This window comes from Bidens hawaiensis, unplaced genomic scaffold, assembly GCF_021521415.1.
Source record: "Bidens hawaiensis isolate Kalapana, Puna unplaced genomic scaffold, B.hawaiensis_p1.1 tig00012273_1, whole genome shotgun sequence".
NCBI lineage: Eukaryota > Viridiplantae > Streptophyta > Magnoliopsida > Asterales > Asteraceae > Bidens > Bidens hawaiensis.
In genome coordinates this window covers 279,491-302,429 of record NW_027491995.1, presented here as the reverse complement: position 1 = coordinate 302,429, position 22,939 = coordinate 279,491, and the positions used below count along the sequence as shown (strand labels likewise).

Sequence of the window (22,939 nt, the reverse complement as noted above, 5' to 3'; positions counted from 1 at the left end):
AATAAACGTTTAGAGCGTTTGGAGTTGTATAATCGAGTGTGATCTAACCAATACCCAACCTAAACTATATATAGATGTTTGTGGGGGTAAAATGGTAAAAAAAAAAAACGGTCCAAAAACAAAAAAAACGGGCATATAGCCGTTATAAACCGGTTTTTTTATAAACCGGTTAACCGGTTTTTCCATAACCGGTTAATAAAAAAACCGGTTTTTCCATTAACCGGTTCGTTAACCGGTTTTGGATCTAGAACTTGTAACCGAAAGACGAACGGCGGTTTCTAAACAGGTCAAACCGGTTTTTAAAAAACCGGTTTTCGTAAAAACCGGTTTCCGGTTTAAACCGGTAAACCGGTTCCCCAACCGGTTTTTTTGGCCATCTCTAGGCCATCATCCGACACATTGACAATGGTTTCACCGACATCACATTTTTGGTAACCAATGCTCATTCGCATGGCAACGGTTTAGCCCTTTCTTTATGGTTGATTGTTTGTGTATGTGCTATGGTTTAACTGCTTATCTCACGGGAACAGTTTGCATCATTCTTTATTTACTATATATTATTATTGTTGTGTCTCAAACTGGTGTTTTACTCACTCAACATGTGTTGTTGACAAAAATACATTTTATACGCATTTGCAGGTTATCAGCTTGGTTGTTTAGCAAGATGAAGATCACGTAGAGATGCTTTTTAGGATACAAACTTAATTAATCATTGTTGAAATTTCGTTATACTTGATGTACTTAACTGTAATTGTTTTATTTAAATAAATTAAATAGATATTGTCATTTAAATAATTTTGCATGATAGTAACATTTGAAAAGCTGCTAGCAATCAGTTCGCCCCGGCATTTCCGCCGTAGGTTGGGATGTGACAGTTTTGAGGCATCTCATTTTTCGATGAAATATTTCCGGTGCGTTGACATGCGTCACAAGTCTTAACAAATTCCACCGCATCTTTTACAACCGATGGTCAATAAAAACCACAATCAAATACCTTTTGAGCCGTGGCATGCGCTCCATGATGACCTCCCATTAAACCTTCATGAACATGCTTCAGAATATTCACCTTTCTTCTTTCGATACACATCTTCTAAGAATTCGGTCACCACCAATCTTGAAAAGAAATGGATCATCCCAAACATACCGAGTAACATCACGGAAAAAACTTCTTCTTTTGTTGAGTAGTCATCCCTTTTAACACAAGGCCTGTAGATAACTAGTTTGCAAAATCGGTGAACCATGGCAAACCTTGCTTTTCGGTTGTAACAAAATCAATCGACTCATGCGGGAATCGATCACCAATCTCTTCCTCACGAATCTCTTCTCTCTTCGGATCCTTTAAACGAGAAAGATGATCCGCCGCAACATTCTCCACTCCCTTCTTATCTTTATCAAACTCGGAAAGTAAAGAATCCACCGTATGAGACGGGGCTTCGTGTCTTTCTTGTGAAAGAGGAAACGCAAAGCTGCATGATCGGTAAAAAGGGTGGTCTTAGAAAGTACGAGATAAGAACAGAACTTATCAAATGCAAACACAACGGCTAGAAGTTCCTTTTCGGTGGTGGTGTAGTTCTCTTGGGCATCATTCAAAGTCTTGCTTGCATAATAAATAGGGTGAAAATGTTTCTCACGCCTTTGCCCCAAAACCGCTCCAACCGCATAATCCCTCGCATCACACATGAGCTCAAAAGGTAAATTCCAATCTAGTGACACGAGAATAGGAGCACTTACGAGTTGGTCTTTCAGAAACTTGAACGCCTTTAAACACTCCTCATCGAACACAAAAGGGACATTTTTTTCTAACAATCGGGTCATCGGGCGGGTAATCTTTGAAAAGTTTTTAATAAACCGCTGGTAGAAACCCGCATGACTGAGAAAACTTCTTATAGCTTTGACATTTGTTGGTGGAGGAAGCCTACTAATCGTGTCAATCTTCGCTCGATCCACCTCTATACCATCTCTTGAAATTTTATGACCCAACACTATCCCTTCCGTCAACATAAAGTGACACTTTTCCCAGTTCAACATCAACTTCGTCTCGATACACCTCGTCAACATCCTCTCAAGATTACCCAAACAATGATCGAAAGAATTACCATACACCGAAAAATCATCCATAAAAACCTCCATGGACGTCTCTATCATATCTTGAAAAATTGCCACCATACATCGCTGAAAGGTAGCCGGAGCATTACACAATCCAAACGGCATGCGACGATACGCATACGTACCATAAGGGCACGTAAAAGTCGTCTTCTCTTGGTCTTCCGGCGTGATGGGAATCTGAAAATAACCTGAAAAACCATAAAGAAAGCAATAAAATTGCTGACCTGCGAGACGCTCCAACATTTGATCAATAAACGGCAACGGGAAGTGGTCCTTTCGAGTAGCATCATTCAACCTTCGGTAATCAATAGAAACCCTCCAACCGGTAACCGTACGCGAAGGGATAAGTTCATTCTTTTCGTTCATAACAACTGTCATCCCCCATTCCTTTGGAACAACTTGAGTCGGACTTACCCATGGAGAATCCGAAATCGGATAAATCACCCCGACATCCAACAACTTAAGCACCTCTTTCTTGACAACTTCTTGCATATTTGGATTCAAACGCCTTTGGGGTTGAAACACCGGTTTATACTCATCTTCCATCAAAATCCGGTGGGTACAATAAGCGGGGCTAATACCTTGAATACCTGAAAGTCTCCATGCAATCGCCCCTTTATTCATCTTCAACACTTCTATAAACTTTGACTTTTCTTCCTCACTCAACTTAGACGAAACAATAACGGGTAAATCCGAGCCCTCTTCAAGATACGCATACTCTAAATGTGATGGAAGAACCTTTAATTCCAACGGAGCTGGCTTTTCCGCCTCTTTTTCACAAATAATCTCACTAACCTCCATAATCTCCGTCGAACAAGAAACATCATCTACCACGTCTTCCTCATCATCCTCCATAATTTTCGTCAACTCGTCATCCAACTCCATCCCAACCAAATCGGTTCCACAAATATAATCAAGATACTTATCAAAACTCGGAATAAAAGAATTTAGAAAATATACCGAATGGCATGGACCGCTAACATCATCACTATCACCCGGGTGCTTCATTGACTTTGCAATATCATAAGTAACATTCTCATCACCAACCCGAAGTGTGATCTGCCCCTCATACACATCAATAAGAGTCTTAGCCGTTCTCAAAAACGGCCGACCGAGAATAATGGGGACCTTCTCGTCGGCCTCCATGTCAAGTACCACAAAATCAACCGGAAATACAAACTTGTCAACTTTTACTAACAAATTCTCAATAATACCTCGCGGATACTTAACCGAACGATTCGCCAACGACAACGACAAACGAGTCGGTGTAAGCTCACCCAACTCCAACTTCTCAAACAACGAATACGACATAAGATTAATACTCGCACCCAAATCCGCCAACGCTTGACTCATCATATCACTTCCGAACGTACATGGGATTGTAAACACACCCGGATCCGATAACTTTTTCGGGACCCGATTCAACACTACCGCCGAACAATCCCCGCTAAGTGGAATTGACTAAACTTCTCCCAACTGATCTTTTCTCTTGAGCAAGTCTTTCAAAAATTTCGCATACTTTAGCATGTGTTGGAGAGCTTCAACAAACGGAAGATTAATCTTTAACTGTCTAAACATATCCATAAAATGCATGTATTCCCCCGTGTACTTTTGATTCTTGAGACGAGCGGGATAAGGAACATGGGCAATATTAATTTCGGGTGGTGGCCGGAATTCAACCGGCTTCTTCTCAAATTGTGGCTCTATAGTTGGTGATTTAGTTTGTGACTTACCCGGAGCCTCCATCTCAATTTCTTCATCAACCACTTCCTCTTCTTCAACTCCAACCCTTTCTTCAACAACCTCGGGACCCAAAACCCTTCCGGTACGAGTAGTAATTTCTTTCAGTTGAGCGGCCAGATTCGGCTGAGTGAAACCCGAAAACTGTCCTTGAGGCCTTTCATCATGACGACGAGCAATATCCCCCAACGGACCTTTGAAGGTCAAGTAAAATGGATTGTTGATTTTTGAGGAGCAAATCGTGTTCGGCAAACTTTTTATGTGTAATTTGATCTCTCTCCAAGATTTGCTTCATCATATCTTCTAGACGTCCAGTTCCTCCAGTAGAATCCTGCACATTATTTTGAACATTAGTACCATTGTTATTACTATTATTATTATAGTGACCTTGTCCTTGATTGTAATAATTTTGATAGCCGGATGGTGCGCCTGACGGAAGGTTGAAGTTGTTCCAATTCTGATTGTTTTTGAAGTTGTTGTTTGGAAAACTATTCTGACCACCAACAAAGTCGATTTGCTGATTCATCACCGCGCACTCCAAAGTGCCATATCCTCCTCTACAAAACTCATATTTGTCCACCTTAGTTATAAGTTCCTTCACCTCTCGGGTCAATGATTCCAAAACAGAAGCCACAGTAATATCCAGATTAACCTGGTGTACAACTCGAGAAGATGAGAATGTACTGCTAACGGGAGTGGAATTCCCGCGTCGTGGCCCTTTGGCGAGGTCCGATTAACCGAAGCTTTCGAACATCTCATTACATTCGGTGACATTCTTCCTTGCCATCAAGTTACCTCCAGCAGCAGTGTCAAAACGAACTTGGGTTTAATATGTCAGCGCGTTGTAAAATTTTTCCACGAGAGCCCATGGTGTAAGACCATTCTATGAGCAACGGGCAAGCAGATTCTGAAAACTCTCCCAAGCATGGCAATATTGTTCCTCTGGCTCCATGTGGAAAGAGTGAATCTGATCACGAAGAATAGCCGTTTTAGCCGGTGGGAAGTATCTCTTAATAAAAGCAGAACGTAGTGCTTCCCAAGTGGTGAACGTGTCATGCGGCTGAGTATTAAGCCAAGTAGCTTCTTTACCTGCAAGTGAAAAAGGAAAAAGATGTAAGAAAATTGCATCTTCAGTAGCACCTTGCAAATTAAAAGTTTTCAAAACGCGGTAAAGTCGGTTAATATGAGCCGGTGCATCCTCGTCATCGTTCCCATGAAACTGATTAGTTTGAACGATGTTGTTCATGACGTATGACGGAATCTTCCACGAGTTGGGGTTATCGATCTGGGGAACAACGATGCATGACTGGTTCCCGGTTAAGCCATCGAAGGCTTGAGCAGCAATTGTCCTTTCGTCGGCCATTTGAACTTGACTTCTAGGACTTTCAGGTGGTGAACTAGTTGGGGAAGACTTTGGTATAGAACAGGCTTCTGACAGTTGCTTCTCTGCTGACGAGCTAGCCTCGGTCTTCAACGGAGAAAATTCCAGATTTACCAGCGGCGGTCCTTGCGAACAAAGACGTGGCATAAACCTAAAAAACGCAACAAACTAAGTAGGTAAACTAAAAATAAAATCAAAAACAAAAATAAACTAAAATTTAATTAGACTCCTACGACTCAAACGAAAATAAAACAAATAGCATGTATGTAGCAAATAAGTCCAATTAAAGCAAATAACGCAATCGTTAAGAAGTCCCCGGCAACGGCGCCAAAAACTTGATGTGCTAAAAGTAGTCAAATAATAAATAACTAAAATTATACTAATCTAGATACTAAGTAATACTCTAGACCCTTAATCTTAACTTAAACTACTAACCGGCAAGTGAACCGATCGACTCTAGTACAGCTAAGTAAGTCCGGATATCGAACCCACAAGACCCTTTAAATTACGAAATTAGCAAACAAGACTCAACTACCAGACACGACTATTTATTAATAATATTTGAGGGGGAATTTAATACTAATAATTAAGACTTAATAATAACTAACTAATGATTACTTTAATTAATTAATAATAAAGCCTAACCCTAATTATTATAATAATAATAATAAAACATAATCATTATTACTTAAACTAATTAATTAATGATAATAACCTTAACCCTAATTTAATATAACTAACAAACAATTAAGAAAACTTGGATTGATTCAAATGATAAAGATAACTACCCAGGCCAGAATCTCCAAAGTTACGGTTTTTAGATAAATGGAAAACTCAAATTATGGAACTGGGATCATAAAATAGACCCTTGACAGAAAACCTGAACATGACCCTTGAACTTCAAGAAGTCGTCTATGGATTTCTAACAAGTTTTAAGACTCGCCAGTTTTATATTAAACTTCCTTACGGTTATTTAATTGCTTATGTCTAAGTATCTTTATGACAAAAACCTACCTTACACTCTTACAACGCGGAATTCAAAGATAGCAAAGCAGACTCAGTTAACTTAATAAACTAAGCTGACAATCAAACCTAGACGGACTCCTTACGAAGAACTAAATCTAGCAATCCCGACAAGCAAAGATCTATCAATAGCCTATCATATTACAGCTTTTTAGACTAGCAGCTCACTTTTATCTGTTTAATTGATTTATTGTTTCTATGGATTTAATGCATATTAATCACAAACTAGTCAAGAACACACAGTAAATGACCTAACAAAACCCTATCATATGAAACAATCAACAAGGGCAATGTGAAACAATAAATCCAAGTAAACAAAACCAAGCAATCAAACGCATCAATTAAATCAAAACTCAATAGTTTACTTAGAACATAAAACCCATAACGAAACGAAATCCAAACAAATATCAAACCGAACTAAGGTTCATCACAACCTAGGTAGTTTATGGAGTTTAGCCTAGCACCATAAAGTCTAAAAACAAAACAATTAAAACTGAAAACATAGTGAAAATCTAAAGAACGCAGAATCAAGGATGATAAAACCCGTAAAACTTCAAACGTAAACGTGTAGCTCTTCACCGGCTGTCCTCTTGCCTTCAAAATCACCACAAAACTCTAAAGATAGCTCCAAGAACTCCCAATTTCGTCTGGTGGCTTCAGGTTATTGTCAGGTTTAAGTTAAAGGTGTTTAAATACCCAAAACAAGGCCCAACATTAAACAAAAACGAATTAAAAACCCATCAGCCATCTCTAGACGCCGCGCGACCGGGTCTGGCCTCCCCCGTCGCGCAGCGCAGCGTGCTCCACTAAGGGGCCGGTCAGATCAGCCCGGTCTGACCGGTTCTCTGTTCTAGCACCTTCCTGATGCGTTCCGGATCTCCGTTTCGGCTCGTTTTAGCTCGTGTTTCGCTTTTTTTAATCACGATCAAATCCCAGAACCTACAAAACATAAAAATGTTAGTAGTATACAAATCTCGACAAAAAACGAACAAAAACAATTAAAATATTAAATAAAATATACACAGGAAACATAAACATTTAGCATAATATCACATATAGAGTTATAATACACAACTTTTGTTGCATCAGTTGGTTAGGGAGAATCGTTGGTTTTATAGGAATAGTCATGAGTTGGGTTCATTCCAGCAGTTTGTTTTTGAGTTCTGGTTTTTAACACAAATGCTTTGAAATTGACTCTTCAAATGAAGTATTCTTAACTATACATGTACGATACAATGGATCTCTAGGAACATATTAAAACTTTAGGGCATGCAAACTGTTTTGGACAAAAATCAGCTAAGGATCTAGTATCAAAATCTGTTATGTGAGGTAAGGTGCTAACTTGATAACGACAAGTGTATAAGCGTAATATTGGTGAACACAAAGATTTGATCACGAGGGAAAAAGCCCTTAACCAAGATAGTCTTACTTCGGTCAAAACTTATCAAGGTAATCTTTGGTAAAATAACCTCGGTCAAGGATTAATAAGATAATCTTTGGTCGAATTACTTTAGTCAATGATCAACAAGGTAACCTTTGGTCGATGAGTATGTGATTATCGTGGTCTCCGGCACAAAAAACCCCCGGACGGTGAAAACTATCACCGTCAATTATATTGATAAAATAAAAGATGGTTACAAGTGAGGTGAAGTATATGATCGAGATTACAAAGAAAGCTAGCGTGTAGAGAGAATATTTGCTTCTGCTCTAGTATGTGTGTAAGTACATGTGTTTACCTACTCGATCATAGCTCGTTTAAATAAGATAATATCACTAACTATATCTCCTATCTATCTGGAAGTCTTCCACGTAGCCGCTCCACGACCTTTGACCACGTGCCAATAGCCATCCAATAGCGAGATAAGCGGAAGAATGAGTCTCATAGCCGTTGTTGATATTTGCACGTTCATCTTCAAATGAATTCGTTCATTAACAGCTACATTGAAGTAGGATCTTGGATCCACGTTCCAGCTAGCGGATGTTCTGAGAAGATAATTGATGCAAGTTTGTCTTAAAGTTGAAACACCTGTCTAACACATCACCATATTAAATGCATCATTAGTAAACAAGTAATACCGAGGATCGTCGGTCCTTTATATCCTGATATATATTTCAAGGATAAACTATCCATAAGACAGTCAAGGATAAAGGATCCTCAGTATAAATTTCATGGCCTAACAATTGCCCCCAAAATGGCGGGTGACAGTGGAAAACAGCTATCATTTTGAAATTTAAATCCCTGCAAAATAGAAGATGATTAAACGTGTGTCAGGCGGTTTAATATCTACAAACCATAATTACGTGCCACCTATATATGTGATAAATAATCCTCTTATAATCACAAATCTAAGAGTCTCTCAGGTATCCTTCTTTCTTTTATTTATCTTCGCTCGATATGTCAACTGTTTCCACATCTTCCTCCTCTTCTTTTTTCCATCATGATGACCTTTACTCACAAAACATCCTTCAATCACCTTCTTCTGAAGTCTATAAATTCACAGATTCGGAAATTGATGAAATCCGATCACATTTTCCAGCCGATACAATTTTCCGACCCTTCGATTCCACAGCTCGTAGCGACAGCATTACGAAAAACTGGGTTTGCTTTCCGTCTCAACCGTTTCTCATAGGTTATAATTATCCTTTCCCCAATTTTACTCAAAGGTTCTTCAATTTGGCGGGAATTTTTTATATTCAGGCCATGCCAATGTCGTGGAGAGTCCTTCATACCATAGAAAGGATAACCGTAGAGGAGGGAGTCGAGTTCGGCTTAGCGGAATTAGCATATCTGTACAACCTTGTTACCCACGGTTCCAAACGTTTCGTCTTTAAATCGAAACCTAACCAAGAAAATCCCATTTTCAAAGTCACCCTTAAAAGTACCCTCTGGAAAAACCAATTTTTTTTCGTAAGACGAGATTCTATTCCGGGTGGAACTAATCTTCCCAAAAAGTGGATACCAAAGGGTAGGATCCAGGATCCTTAGGTAACCTAAATAGGATACTATATTCTTCTGCTAATAACTTTTATTACTTGTGTAGTCGAAAATTTCGATCTGCTGGCTGATCTTCCAGGAGTTGAAGACAGAGTGAAGAGGTTTTTGTCACTGGATCCTGCAATCAGAACTTTTCAAGCAAAGTTTATTGAAGCTTTTCAAAGATCAAACTCAGAATCAATCATGTCAAAAGAATAATAACTCTTAATATAAAAAATGTTAAAAGTTTAAAACTTATCTGCTATCTGCTGTTTACAGGTGCCCCGAAATCAGGAAAGTCTGCTTCCAAGTTCTCCCTCAAGGATATCGATAGCATGCTTATCAAGAAAAATAACCCGAAATCAACCCCTACGTCAGAGCCTCGCCCGATCATCACTCGAACAAAGTTTGGATCCAAGAGAAAGAAGAGCTCAGACACGGAGAACCCCTTTGATGCCGAAAAGCAGATTCTGGCCATGATTACTACTGTAAGGATCCTTTATCTTCATCAATTTCTATTATTCCAAGCATTTTCCCAAGCTTATCCTGCTTTCATTCATAGTCCATCAATTCCGCCCGACACCACTATGAGAAGACTGTCGCAGAGCATGAAAAGACGCTCGTTGTGCTGATATCAACAGCTGATGCTAAGGAGAAGGCCCTCTCGAAGATGACCAAAGAAAAAAGAGAGATAGAGGTGCATGCTGCTGCTCTGGCCTTCCAGATGCAGGATGAAATCAACCGGGTTACCAAAGAGGCAAAGGTATGGGCAGCCAAGTCAATCCTTGAGGCCAGAATCAAATTGGTTTCCGAAGCCAACGATCCATCCTTTGATAAGTCTTCATGGGAAATCAAAGAAAGAAAGCAAGCCTTGATCGACTTAGGTGGAGGTGAGGATGAGACTGAAGCTATGATGGTTGATGTGGGCGAAGCAGGAACAAGCGGCTTGAAGGGTCTGGATGAAACTGAAGGTGGAAACGAGGCAACGATGAAGGCGGAAGAAAACGTATGAACGGGCGATGAAGGATACAAAAGACAAGGCCCAGGCCTGTTTTATTTTGCTTTTATGATGTTTTTATGAATAATTTCTGTGGTCTGTAATAAACAATAGTATTAGGATAAAGGATCCATGATCCTTAAGACAATTGGCGGGGGTGACAAAGGTGGAGGGATCCTCTGTTTGTGGGTATGAATCCTTTGTTGCCCCTGTTTTTAAATTTCCTGCACTTTTTGAACTGTTAGTAACTCTTACTTAACCCTGATGGATGGTCCATCTTTTCGTATGGTGAAGTCCGGGTTAAGAATTTTTGATAAGTCCTTGGGGTTTTTTTTAATTAATATATAAATCTTTTGACTATTTGCTTGTTATTTATTTTCAAAACTTTGTTAGATATAACTTTAGCGTTTTTACTAGTTTAACAAATAATCTTGAGTAATAGATTTTTAGGATAAAAGATCCTCAAAAATCATTTAGAGTAGAATATCCTTAAGGAAAAAATATTTAGAAAAGAATTTCCTTAAATCACAAATCTTAGGATAAGACATCTTTAATAGTTGGAAAAATTTATAAAAGAGAATTTCCTTGAAGGGCAAATTTTAGGATAAAGTATCCTTAAAATAGCTAAAGATTTTAGTAATCAAATAAATTTAAGCGAATAGCTTTTCAAACTGAAATACCCAAAATTATTGCAACAAATATTATACATAAGTTAACTAACAGAGATCATACCAGAAGGTCTAGATAGACCTAAGTTACCAGAAGTATCGAACTCTTAATGATCCGTAAAGGAACAGCCTTAGGATCCGGGATCCTTAGTTTCTTGATCTTTAGAAAGAACTTAGGAATTCAGCTGCAAATAATTCATATTATTAACTGGGATTAAACCCATTAAACTGGGGACAAGCCCAATAAATATTCTGGGGACAAGCCCGTGCAACTGGGGACAAGCCCATAAAATAAATTGGGGACAAGCCCAACAAACTGGGGACAAGCCCAAACTGGGGACTGGCCCAAAGATACGGATGTTAACTGGGGACTCGCCCGAACCGGGATTTAGCCCAAACGTGAGGTAACGTGAAAACGTTATAAACCGGAGGTATGGTACGTCTACCATAATTCGTAGGATCCTTCATATAGCCAGAGACAACGAAATTGTCAGCCACTAAGCGTGTACTGGTCCCGTTGCCCCGAACTATATGTTGGATAGCGTGCGCAACTGGCGATCGTGAGAAAGGTGAAAACCTTTCAACCGTAAGGGATATGACCACGGGGGTCATATCTAAATGTGGGCTAGGCCAAGGGAAATAAGATAATACCTCAAATGAAAAGGAGAGGTGGCCAACCTCTTGAATCATCAAATGAATCATTATAGTCCTGCACGGTTACTCAAAACTTGGAAAAAATAAAATGTTAAGAATATATTATCCTTAAATTAAACACAATTCAAATAGAACAACTGATCAGAAAGATGTTACCGATTTAAGGATCCTAGATCCTTATTTGGATAATATATCCTGTTTGGATAATGGATCCTGTTTAGAAAAAATACTTCTTGAGATGGATGGCATTCCATGCTCTTGGTACCTGTTTCCTTCCATTGTGAGCAAATGATATGCCCCCTTTCCTGCTTCCGACTCAATTTGATAAGGTCCTTCCCATTTGGGCGCTAGCTTCCCATCAGCCAGATTTGTTGTGTTTTGGAAAGCTTTTCTCAACACTAGATCTCCATCTTGAAATCTTCTAATTCTGATATTTTTGTTGTATGCCCCAGCTACCCTTTGTTGATAAGCTGCCATTCTGATCTTTGCTAGGTCTCTGAATTCTTCTATAGTATCCAAGTCTTCAAGAAGGATTTCTTCATTGGCTTCAGGATCACGGATGCTCGTTCTCGCAGTAGGGACCACTATTTCTGTAGGGATCACAGATTCCGACCCAAACACCAAAGAGAAGGGTGTCTGGCCTGTCACATTTTTGGGCGTGGTCCTGTCTGCCCAAAGAACATAAGGAAGTTCTTCAGCCCATTTTCCCTTCTTGGATCCTAGATTCTTCTTTAGATTGTTGATGGTGATCTTGTTGCTAGACTCTGCTTGACCATTGGCTTGAGGGTGAACCGGAGTGGAAATGATCATTTTGATGCCCCAACTGTCACAAAAGTTAGTGGTTCTATTCCCGATAAACTGGGAACTATTGTCACAAACAATTTCAACGGGAATACCAAATCTAGTTATAATATTTCGTTTAATAAAAGATATTACTTCCCTTTCTTGGATCTGTACAAATGCTTCTGCCTCAATCCATTTGGAGAAATAGTCAGTCATAGCAAGCATAAAGACCTTTCCACCTGGTGCTTTTGGTAGCTTGCCTACAATATCCATACCCCATTTCATGAAAGGCCATGAGGAGGATATAGGATATAGAGGCTCCGCTGGCTGATGAAGGATGTTCGCGTGTCTTTGACAAGCATCACATTTCCTTGAATACTCCACTGCATCCTTCTTCATTGTTGGCCAGAAGTATCCAGTTCTAAGTATTCTGGAAAATAATGCTCTTCCACCTGTGTGATTGCCGCAATCTCCTTCATGAAAGTCCCTGAGTACTTTTTGGATCTCAGGATCCTCAATGCATCTCAAATATGGACCTGCAAGAGATTTTCTATGTACCATATCATTTAACAAAATATATTGGGATAGCTTGAGTTTGAAGGATCTGGGATTTTCTGTGGCTGGAATTTCTCCAGTCTGAATGTAGTTCTTGATAGGATGGAACCATGATCCTTTCTTATTTGAGGATAAAGGATCCCAGAGCACGATTTCTTTGTCATTTGTTATCTCTCCAACTTCCTGTTCTCCTATTGCTGGCGAGAGAATGTGGATTATTGGGATTTTCAAATCCTCAGGAATCTTCAGAGATGAGGCTAAGTTTGCTAAGGCATCTGCCCCAGCGTTTCTTCCCTCGGTATTTGTGTAATACTAAATATTTCGAAGGATTTCGATAACTCCTTCACAACATCTAAATATTTCATTAGTTTCTCACTTTTAACGGTATATGAGCCATTAAAGTGATTAGTTATCAATAAAGAATCTACATAAACTTGAAGATACCTGATCCTCATACTTTTGGCTAATTGCAAACCTGCGATTAGAGCCTCGTACTCTGCTTCATTGTTTGTTGCCTGGAACTCACAAGCTATGGATTAGGGTAATATGTCCCCCTGTGGCGATTTCAGTAGGATCCCCAATCCTGTTCCTTTCACGTTGGATGCTCCATCAGTGAAGAGTATCCAAGGATCCTTGATCCTTTCCAGTTGTTGGACCTCCAAGTCAGCTTCTTTTTGTAGATCACTAGTGAAATCAGCCACAAAGTCCGCTAGTGCTTGAGACTTGATTGATGTTCTTGGCTCGTATTGGATATCATATGCACTTAATTTTACAGCCCACTTAGCCATTCTACCTGACAACTCTGGTTTTCTAAGAACATTCTTTACAGGATAGTTAGTTCTCAAAATAATAGGATGAGTTTCAAAATAATGCCTCAGTTTAGTAGAGGCCATAAAAAGTGCCAGAATTATATTCTCTAAATGGGAGTACCTGGATTCTGCATCCAAAAGACTCTTACTTACATAATACACAGGGTATTGTTCACCATCATGGTCCTTTACCAAAAAGGCACTTACTGCATTACCTGACACTGCGAGGTAGAGAAATAAGGGTTCTCAATCTATATGCTTCATTAAGGCTGGTGCTGAGGATAAGTAATCCTTCAAGGCCTTGAGTGCAGCCTCATGCCTTTCGGTCCACTCAAATTTCTTGTTCTTTCTGAGAATATCATAGAAGTCTTTGCATTTCTCGGAGGATCTTGAAATGAATCTATTCAAAGCCGCTATTCTTCCAGTGAGTCTTTGGACATCTTTGGCATTTGTAGGAGATTTTAGATTGATAATGGCTTCGATCTGTTCTGGGCTTGCTTCAATTCCTCTCTTTGTGACCATATATCCCAGAAACTTTCCAGCCTTAACACCAAAGTGGCATTTGGATGGATTCAGTTTCATGTTATATCGGTCAAGGATATTGAATGCTTCTTCAAGGTCCCTGAGGTGATCCTCTGCTTTCTTCAACTTTACCACCATATCATCTATGTACACCTCCATAGTCTTGCCTAATTGGTCCTTGAACATCATGTTGACTAGTCTTTGGTACGTTGCTCCTGCATTTCTTAGTCCAAACAGCATAGAAGTATAACAATATATGCCGGTTGGAGTCATGAATATTGTATCCTCTTGGTCAGATGGTTCCATCTGAATTTGTTGAAATCCAGAGGAAGCATCCATAAAGGTGAGCATTTCATGTCCAGCCGTTGCGTCCACCATGGCATCTATATATGGTAATGGGAAAGGATCCTTGGGGCATGCCTTGTTTAAATCGGTGAAATCGACACACACCCTCCACTTTCCATTCTTTTTTTGAAACCCTCCACTTTCCATTCTTTTTTTTGAAACAATGACCACATTAGCTAGCCATCGAGGATATTGAACCTCTCTGATCATACCTGCCATAAGAATTTTTTCAACTTCTTCTTGTATGATCTTGTTCCTCTCAGGAGCAAATTTTCTTCACTTCTGATGGACGGGTTTAACGGTTAAATCAAGGCCGAGTTTATGAGTGATTACCTCCTTCGAAATACCTATCATGTCAAAGTGCTTGAAGGCAAAGGTAGATCTTCTTCACCCTAAGAAGGATATTATATCCTCCTCAATCTTACTGGGGATACTGGATCCTAAGAACACCTTTATTTCTGGATCTTCGGGGTCCAGTGATACTTCTTTAAAGTCTTTCTACCGAGCTTCCAGCACGTCCCTTGGATTTTTCTGTAGTTGCTATGCTATAGTTGGTTTGGCTGTTGGCTTCATTGATGATGAATAATAGTTCTTGGCCTCCGCCTGGTCACCCACTATCTTTACAACTCCCCAAGGAGTAGGCAGTTTGATGCATTGGTGATAAGTGGAAGCTACAGCTTTCATTCCATGGAGCCAAGGCCTACCTAAAATAATATTACAACAAGAAAGGTTATCTATTACACAAAATTTTTTGTATGAGTTTAACCCTTCAATATAAATTGGGAGGTTGATCTCCCCCAATGTCTTTTTGGTTTCACCACTGAAACCGACTAACACCGATGTTCTAGGAATGATTTCTGAATCCGGGATGTTCGTCTTCTTGAGGACATCATGTTGGATAATGTTGACCGAGCTGCCACCGTCCACTAGGATCCTACGTACATAATGGTTAGAGATAAATAAAGTAATAATCAAACCGTCATGATGAGGATCCTGAATGTTCAGCTTGCCTTCCTCATCGAAGAAGATTCTCTTGTCTGTTGTTAATGTGGTTGACACTATTGGATGATCTCCGTTATCCATTTTGATCTCCTTGGCGAGTCTTTTTGCTGCAGAGAAAGAAGTTCCACATATGTCTGAACCTCCAGAGATGAAATTGACCGATTGCATATCCAGCTTGTCCTGATGAGGATCCTGGATCCTTGAATTGAAAAAGATTCTCTGATAAATCACTCGAGTAGTGGGGATGAGTGGTCTTCTCTCATTATCCAACTCGAATTCTTCCACAGGACTTTCTTCTATGGCACAAGAATTTCTAAATAGTTCGTAGTCTCTGGAGACAAAGTTGATCACATGAGCATCTGGCGGTGGTGGTGTTGCTTTCTGTGGAAGATCTTCAGGATCCTAGATCTTGGATTTCTTCCTTCCCAAGAGTTCTTTGAAGTAACCCTTGCTTAGGAGGTATCCAATTTCCTTCCTTAAGCCGATGCACTCGTCTGTTGCGTGGCCAAAATCTTCGTGGAAGGCGCACCACTTAGACTTGTTCTTGAAACCGACAACCTTCTCATTCTTTCGGGGCCACATTGCTTTTTCTCCCAGATCCTTCATGGCACAGATCAAGCCATGAGTATCCACAGAGAAACAATAGTCGGAGATGCAAGGATAGTCTTCATCGTCATCTCCTTCTTCAACTGCCCGTACGTTCTGATTGTTGAACTTGGCGTACGGCTTCGAATTGTTGTTCCTATTCCATGATCCTTTATTCTTTTCGGGAGTTTCTTGTTTCGTTTGTCCCCCGAGACGATCCTGGATCTTTTTATCTTCTTCTAAGCGGATGTACCTTAATGCCCTGTTTCTGACTTCATCTTATGTCCTGCACGGAGTCATCACTAAATCATCATAAAAAGGGGAGCTCTTTTGAATTCCCATCTTGAATGCTTCAACAACAGTAGTCATATCAAGGTTTGGGATTTCTAGAGCTTCCTTGCAGAACCTGGTAACGAAATCCCTAAGGGATTCATCACTAGGTTGAACAACACGATATAAATCACTGGTTAACCTCTCAAATTTTCGATTACAGGAAAATTGAGTGTTAAACAAATTGACTAAATAAGGGAAAGATGTAACCGAGTAAGGGGGAGATTTAGCAGCCATTTTAGTGCAGCTCCCGTTAGTGTGGCTCCAAATCCTTTGCAAAGACAAGCCTCCTTGAGTCTTTCAGGGACAGGATTAATTTCCATCCTTTCCCTATACTAGGCAATATGTTCCTCCGGATCGGTGCTCCCATCATACGTCTTCATGTTGGGAGTTTAGAACCGCTTCGGGATTTCAGCATCACATATGGGCGGAGCGAATCTGGATAATTTGTGACTTCCCTCCGGTATCTCAGGAATTGGACGTATTACTCCCGGGACACTGGATATCATATCCTTTAGCTTGTGTAACTCCTTGTCCATGGCCTGGTTGATGCCTGAATCCTGCATGGGAACACGGTTAGTATCTAAAGATATAGGTTCGTACCAGTTACCTCTCTGCTGGGTGGAGTTTGGTATTCCAGACGAGTATCTGGGATAAGAGGAGTCAGCAATCGGAGTGGGTCCTTCAGAAGCTATGGTCTGCATGGGGATTATGTCCCCATCATGGACTTCAGAAGACCGTTGATGATGGGATCCAAAGGATCTTTGATCCTGAAATAAGGATCCTTGATAAGGAATCCCGGAGGATCCCGGCGGAAGTATCCGTGATCCCCTTTGGAACATCGAGGAACTCTGCATTGGTTGACCCATCGACGCATGGTTGAAGCTAGATGGTCCTTGCTGGAAATCCGAGTATCCTTGGATCTGATGACCCATGGATCCTTGTTGAAGGATGGATGATCCTTGCTGAAAGGCTGAGGATCCTTGAGTCTGAAGACCCATGGATCCTTGTTGAAGGATGGATGATCCTTGCTGAATGGCTGAGGATCCTAGAGTCTGAGGACCCATGGATCCTTGTTGAAGGATGGATGATTCTTGCTGATAGGCTGAGGATCCTTGAGTCTGAAGACCCATGGATCCTTGTTGAAGGATGGATGATCCTTGCGGAAGTTGAGCCAGGGATCCTGGACTGGTGAAATCCAGCATCCTAGGCATCAGGGGGGTGAGATCCTCTGCTGACATCTTGGATTTTCAGATGTCTTCGATCTCACGCAGGATCCTTTGGTTGGTCTTGTTATGTTGTTCCATATATGCTTTCACCTGCAAAAACATAGAGGAAACGTCATTGTTAGAGTTTACCGCCGAAGTAGCAGCGGTTTTTCTCGATCTCTGGAAGACTGGTATTTGTGTCTTGCTCCCAGAAGCAGCAGCCTTTGGTGCTCCCGTGATTGGCGGAGGCATCGGCGGCAAGGTCCTTGAGGAGAGAGAAACTGAAGACGGCATAGCTGACGATGCAGAGGTGGATTGAGAGGCCATTGCAAGTGTATAGTGTATGAAAAAATGAAAATTGATGAGAATAATACGGATTATAGCACCATTTGCCCCACGGTGGGCGCCAAATTGTTTTGGACAAAAATCAGCTAAGGATCTAGTATCCAAATCTGTTATGTGAGGTAAGGTGCTAACTTGATAACAACAAGTGTATAAGCGTAATATTGGTGAACACAAAGGTTTGATCACCAGCGAAAAAGCCCTTAACCAAGATAGTCTTACTTCGGTCAAAACTTATCAAGGTATTCTTTGGTAAAATAACCTCGGTCAAGGATTAATAAGATAATCTTTGGTCGAATTACTTTAGTCAATGATCAACAAGGTAACCTTTGGTCGATGAGTATGTGATTATCGTGGTCTCCGGCACAAAAAACCCTCGGACGGTGAAAACTATAACCGTCAATTATATTGATAAAATAAAATATGGTTACAAGTGCGGTGGAGTATATGATCTAGATTACAAAGAAAGCTAGTGTGTAGAGAGAATATTTGCTTCTGCTCTAGTGTGTGTGTAAGTACATGTGTTTACCTACTCGATCATAGCTCGTTTAAATAAGATAATATCACTAACTATATCTCCTATCTATCCGGAAGTCTTCCACCTAGCCGCTCCACGACCTTTGACCACGTGCCAATAGCCATCCAGTAGCGAGATAAGCGAAAGAATGAGTCTCATAGCCGTTGTTGATATTTGCACGTTCATCTTCACATGAATTCGTTCATTAACAGCTACATTGAAGTAGGATCCTGGATCCACGTTTCAGCTAGAGGATGTTCTGTGAGGATAATTGATGCAAGTTCGTCTTAAAGTTGATACACATGTCTAACACATCACCATATTAAACGCAATCATTAGTAAACAAATAATACCGAGGATCGTCGGTCCTTTATATCCTGATATATATTTCAAGGATAAACTATCCATAAGACAGTCAAAGATAAAGGAACCTCAGTATAAAATTCATGGCCTAACACAAACTTCTGCATTTTTTTTTACAATATTATGTACCCAAAATTGTATTTTTAAGGAGTATTTATGATTTTTTTTTAATGCTCAACTGCTTTCGTTGTAAACACGATTAGCTAATTTGGATAGGACTTGGTAACTTTTTGGGTAAATAAGCAACTTGGTACATGTTTATTAAGCAGATAATCTCTTTTCTTCTGGTTATGCGAAAACATTGTTTTCAACTTCAACCACTCTTTTTTGAATATATGCATTATGGTGCATATGCATTATGGTGTATGAGTTTTTATTATTCGGTTATAAGCCTATTAAACCGAAACCAAGAAAAAAGAACCGAATTATTACTTGGCTATTCGGTTAAGTTAATTTGGTTTAATCAATTTGATTAATTTCGGTTATTTTGAATTAAAACAATAACGAATAAGAAAACCCGAATAAATCAAATAAAGCGATATACATCGTCGTTGCTAATTTCTTTTTGATATTAAATCATTGATTAAGGTTAGGGGTGTTCATTATTCGGTTACAGACAGGTTAAACCGAAAGAAAAAACAGATCCCAATTTTTATATGTTGGATCTGCTCAAGGTTAAGTTTTATAACAATAGCGTAATTTTTATTTGGTTTTGATAGTTATTTTTTTATAATTAGCTACCTACTTTTATAAAATTAACTCACTCTTCTTAGTGCGGCCATTAATAATAGATTCATGTGATGCTTAATTTAATAATAAAGTATTTTATTCTTATTTTTTAATAGAATCTTCAGATAGTTGTTTTATATTCATCATTGCAAGCGCAAATTGCTTTTCGAATTTCAGGTAACTTTTTACCCATTTTGAGGAGAGAACTTTAAACAAAATATCATTAGTTCATATTGGAAACTTTTACCTGTACTTAGAAGTGGAAATCTTGACTCATTTCCTTGTAAACGGGTCGATTCCATTTATGCTTCTTCTCCTACAGGTCAAATGGGTAAAACAAAGGAATATGTTAAAAAGAAACTTGTTGAAAACTGCTTTTAATGTATAAAACCTTCTAAATCTTTTATAAAAGAAAATTCATAATAGTAATAATAATTTAGTTATTATAATAGTACATAAAAATTGAAAAAAGAATTTGAACTTAATAGAGTTATAGTGTTATGGGTCAACCCTAAGGATGTAAATGAACCGAGCCCAAGCTAATGGGTTGGGTTGATGACTAACAGTACCAATTAAGAATTCAAAGTTTGATGATAAAATGAAGATCACATACATAGATTTTCTAATAAAACTTGATTGGTTATTTGATTTCTTGTAAAGTAAATTAATAATAGTGTAAAATGAGAATAATAAGTTCATATAATTGGATTTCACAAGATGGAATATTAAATAAAAGTTTAAACCAGAGTCGTAAGTTTGCCTATTTTTCGTATCAGTTTTTTGGTTTAGTGATAGAAAATTACCATAAATGGCTACTTTCTTAAGACCGGAGTTGGTTACTTTTTATGCAATTTGGGATTAGGTTTGTAAACCAACCGAAAGTTTGTGAACTGTTCGGCAAGAAGTTCGTTTATTTAATACACGAACAAAATATTTCTTTCGTTAAGTTAAATTAAGATCGGAGTTGGTTATCTTTTATGCAATTTGTGATTTGGTTTGTAAACCAACTGAAAGTTATATATCTGCAATTAGATAATATTGTAATGAATAAAAAATTAATGCAGTTTTAATGAAGACAAATTACATAACAGCATGCTTTCACTGCCCAATACATCCCATTACTAGCAAAAGCTGATGCAATCGGTGTGTCAGGATCTAATGCATAAGATGGAACCAAGCCAATAACAACAATGGGGCTGTAGAAATGGAAGCTTGCATCATGGATGGAAATACAAAAAAATTGTGGTGTAGTGTCTGGTGTCACCACAATTGTCAATCCCGTGTCTTTGGCAAGACGGATCATGGAGAAAACGCCACATGTTTATCTTGCATTTGACGGAGCTGAAGCCTTCGCGAGACAACAGGCAAGTTGCACAATCATGTTTGATTCGTCATACATACATATTTTAGAAATATTATTTAATGCATCTTTATGTTTATAATCTTTACATATTGCAGTGTTCTGATTGTTTTTGCATTTACATTGTTTAGGGGTTTGAAACCATGGTTAATAGTCATTTCATTACTCCTGAAAACATTGAGAGATTTAAGCAAGCAAAGGAAGCAAATCAAGTTCAGGTATGCTGGAACTGACAGTTTGTTTAAAATTGAACTGATAATTTTTGGCTTCTGTAATGGGCCAGTTTAGGACTTTGTTTTGGTTCACAATATTGGAATTACGAGTCTAGATTTAGATCTGCTCAAGGTGAAGATAAGGTATGCTATTATCAAACTAGCTGCTTAAGGTGAAGATAAGGTTGAGTGTAATATTCTTCATTAGATAGGTAAACTTCCTTGACTGTGGACTACATTTTTTTTAATTAAAGTCTTTTTAGCTACCTGTTTGTTTATAATTGATGCTTTTGGTTATCAATCTAAATATATAATATGGTGTCTTGCAGGTTTTATAAACAGAGGGCATAAAGTGGGACTGTAACTTAAATTGTAAAGATGTTGTATTGCCGGTTAGAGAAACTTTATAACTTATTAGAGTATTGTTGATGATAGGTAATTAAGCAGTTGATATCTTTAAAAGTTATACTCTAAGTGGTGTTATAAAGGCTTTTAAAATATGTTTTGGTTTTCGTACCAAGTTCCTTTAATGTACAAGATACATGAAAGCACTTACGAATAGGTTGACTTTTATGTTTAATTTTAAACAATCAAACAAATAAGTTCAATCAAAATAGGGAGCAGGCTTAAGTTGGGGTTTATTTGAGGAGAAAAAAAGACAAAACCGCCCATCAAGTGTGGGGCACGTTGATGGGTTTAACGATCAGACTTAAAGAAGTTAGTTAGATCGGGTTTAATTGCAAGTGAAATGAAACCACATGGTCGAAAATCGCAAATTTGAAACTATTGAACTAAAACCACAAATTTGGACGAACCGCAATGACGAAAATCGCAGTTTACTCTATTTAACATTAATTTTCTATTTTCGTTTACTTGAAGTGTAGAAATATTTAGTTCACTTATATCATGGTGAGCATTGATTGCCAAAATCTGAATTTTCTTGATGGTAAATATGATACTTAGCTATCTCGGTTGTCTTATTTTTGGTTACATACTCTCTAAAGGATTTGAAGTTTTTAAGCAACATAGAAAATTAAATAGCTGACTGGGTTAAATATGATGCTTGGCTATCTTGCTATGCCGTAAGCTCTTCCAAGTGTTCATGTCTCCTTACTCTATTTCTAAACATATTTGAATTATTTCACTTGCATTTTCAAAATATAATTGTTTATGTATTCATGTTCATGGTGCATGACTACCGCTGAAGAGGTAGGTCCCAGCAGAGCCCAGTTGGACCCGCAAGACTCACCTTGAACAGGGACGTCTGCGCAACGACCAACTGCTTCCGCAGGACCCACCATGCTCAGAGAAAACCTTACGCGCAGTAAGCCGGCTGTACCCGCAGGGAAAGCCTCCCAATGGTGAAGTACCCCGCTTGTTCCCGCAGTTGCGGATACAAGCCATCAGGGAAGGCTACCCGCACTGACAGCAAGGCTACACGCACAAGGCACTAGCTACTTCAGTAGTCACATGAAGGAATGAGCAAGGCGGGAATACTCCCGCCTAAATGAGCCAGTCCGTATGCTTCTGGAAGATCTTTTGTACTATACCTACTAAGGTATGGGCAGAACAGACGATCTGACCAGAACAGCCCATGAACCAATCACAGGGTGACAGCTCACCGACAACAGTACGAGGAGGAGCACCCTCTAGTACTGTTTGTCACTATTAGCCGCTGCCTACTCACCAACCCTTACTATGGGACGTGCGCAGGCTACAGTTGGTGGAACAGTG

At 39.2% G+C, this 22,939-nt stretch overlaps 1 protein-coding gene across 1 annotated transcript; it reads left to right on the top strand.

The window, feature by feature from the left end:
- The first annotated feature begins 9,894 nt into the window (after nucleotides 1–9,894).
- Nucleotides 9,895–21,556, top strand: LOC143540538 (isoaspartyl peptidase/L-asparaginase 1-like). The gene is made up of 6 exons (XM_077033568.1): nucleotides 9,895–10,230; nucleotides 20,725–20,776; nucleotides 20,885–20,997; nucleotides 21,125–21,211; nucleotides 21,282–21,349; nucleotides 21,535–21,556. Exons 1-6 carry the CDS (start codon nucleotides 9,895–9,897, stop codon nucleotides 21,554–21,556), a joined length of 678 nt encoding a protein of 225 aa, XP_076889683.1.
- Nucleotides 21,557–22,939: the final 1,383 nt, after the last annotated feature.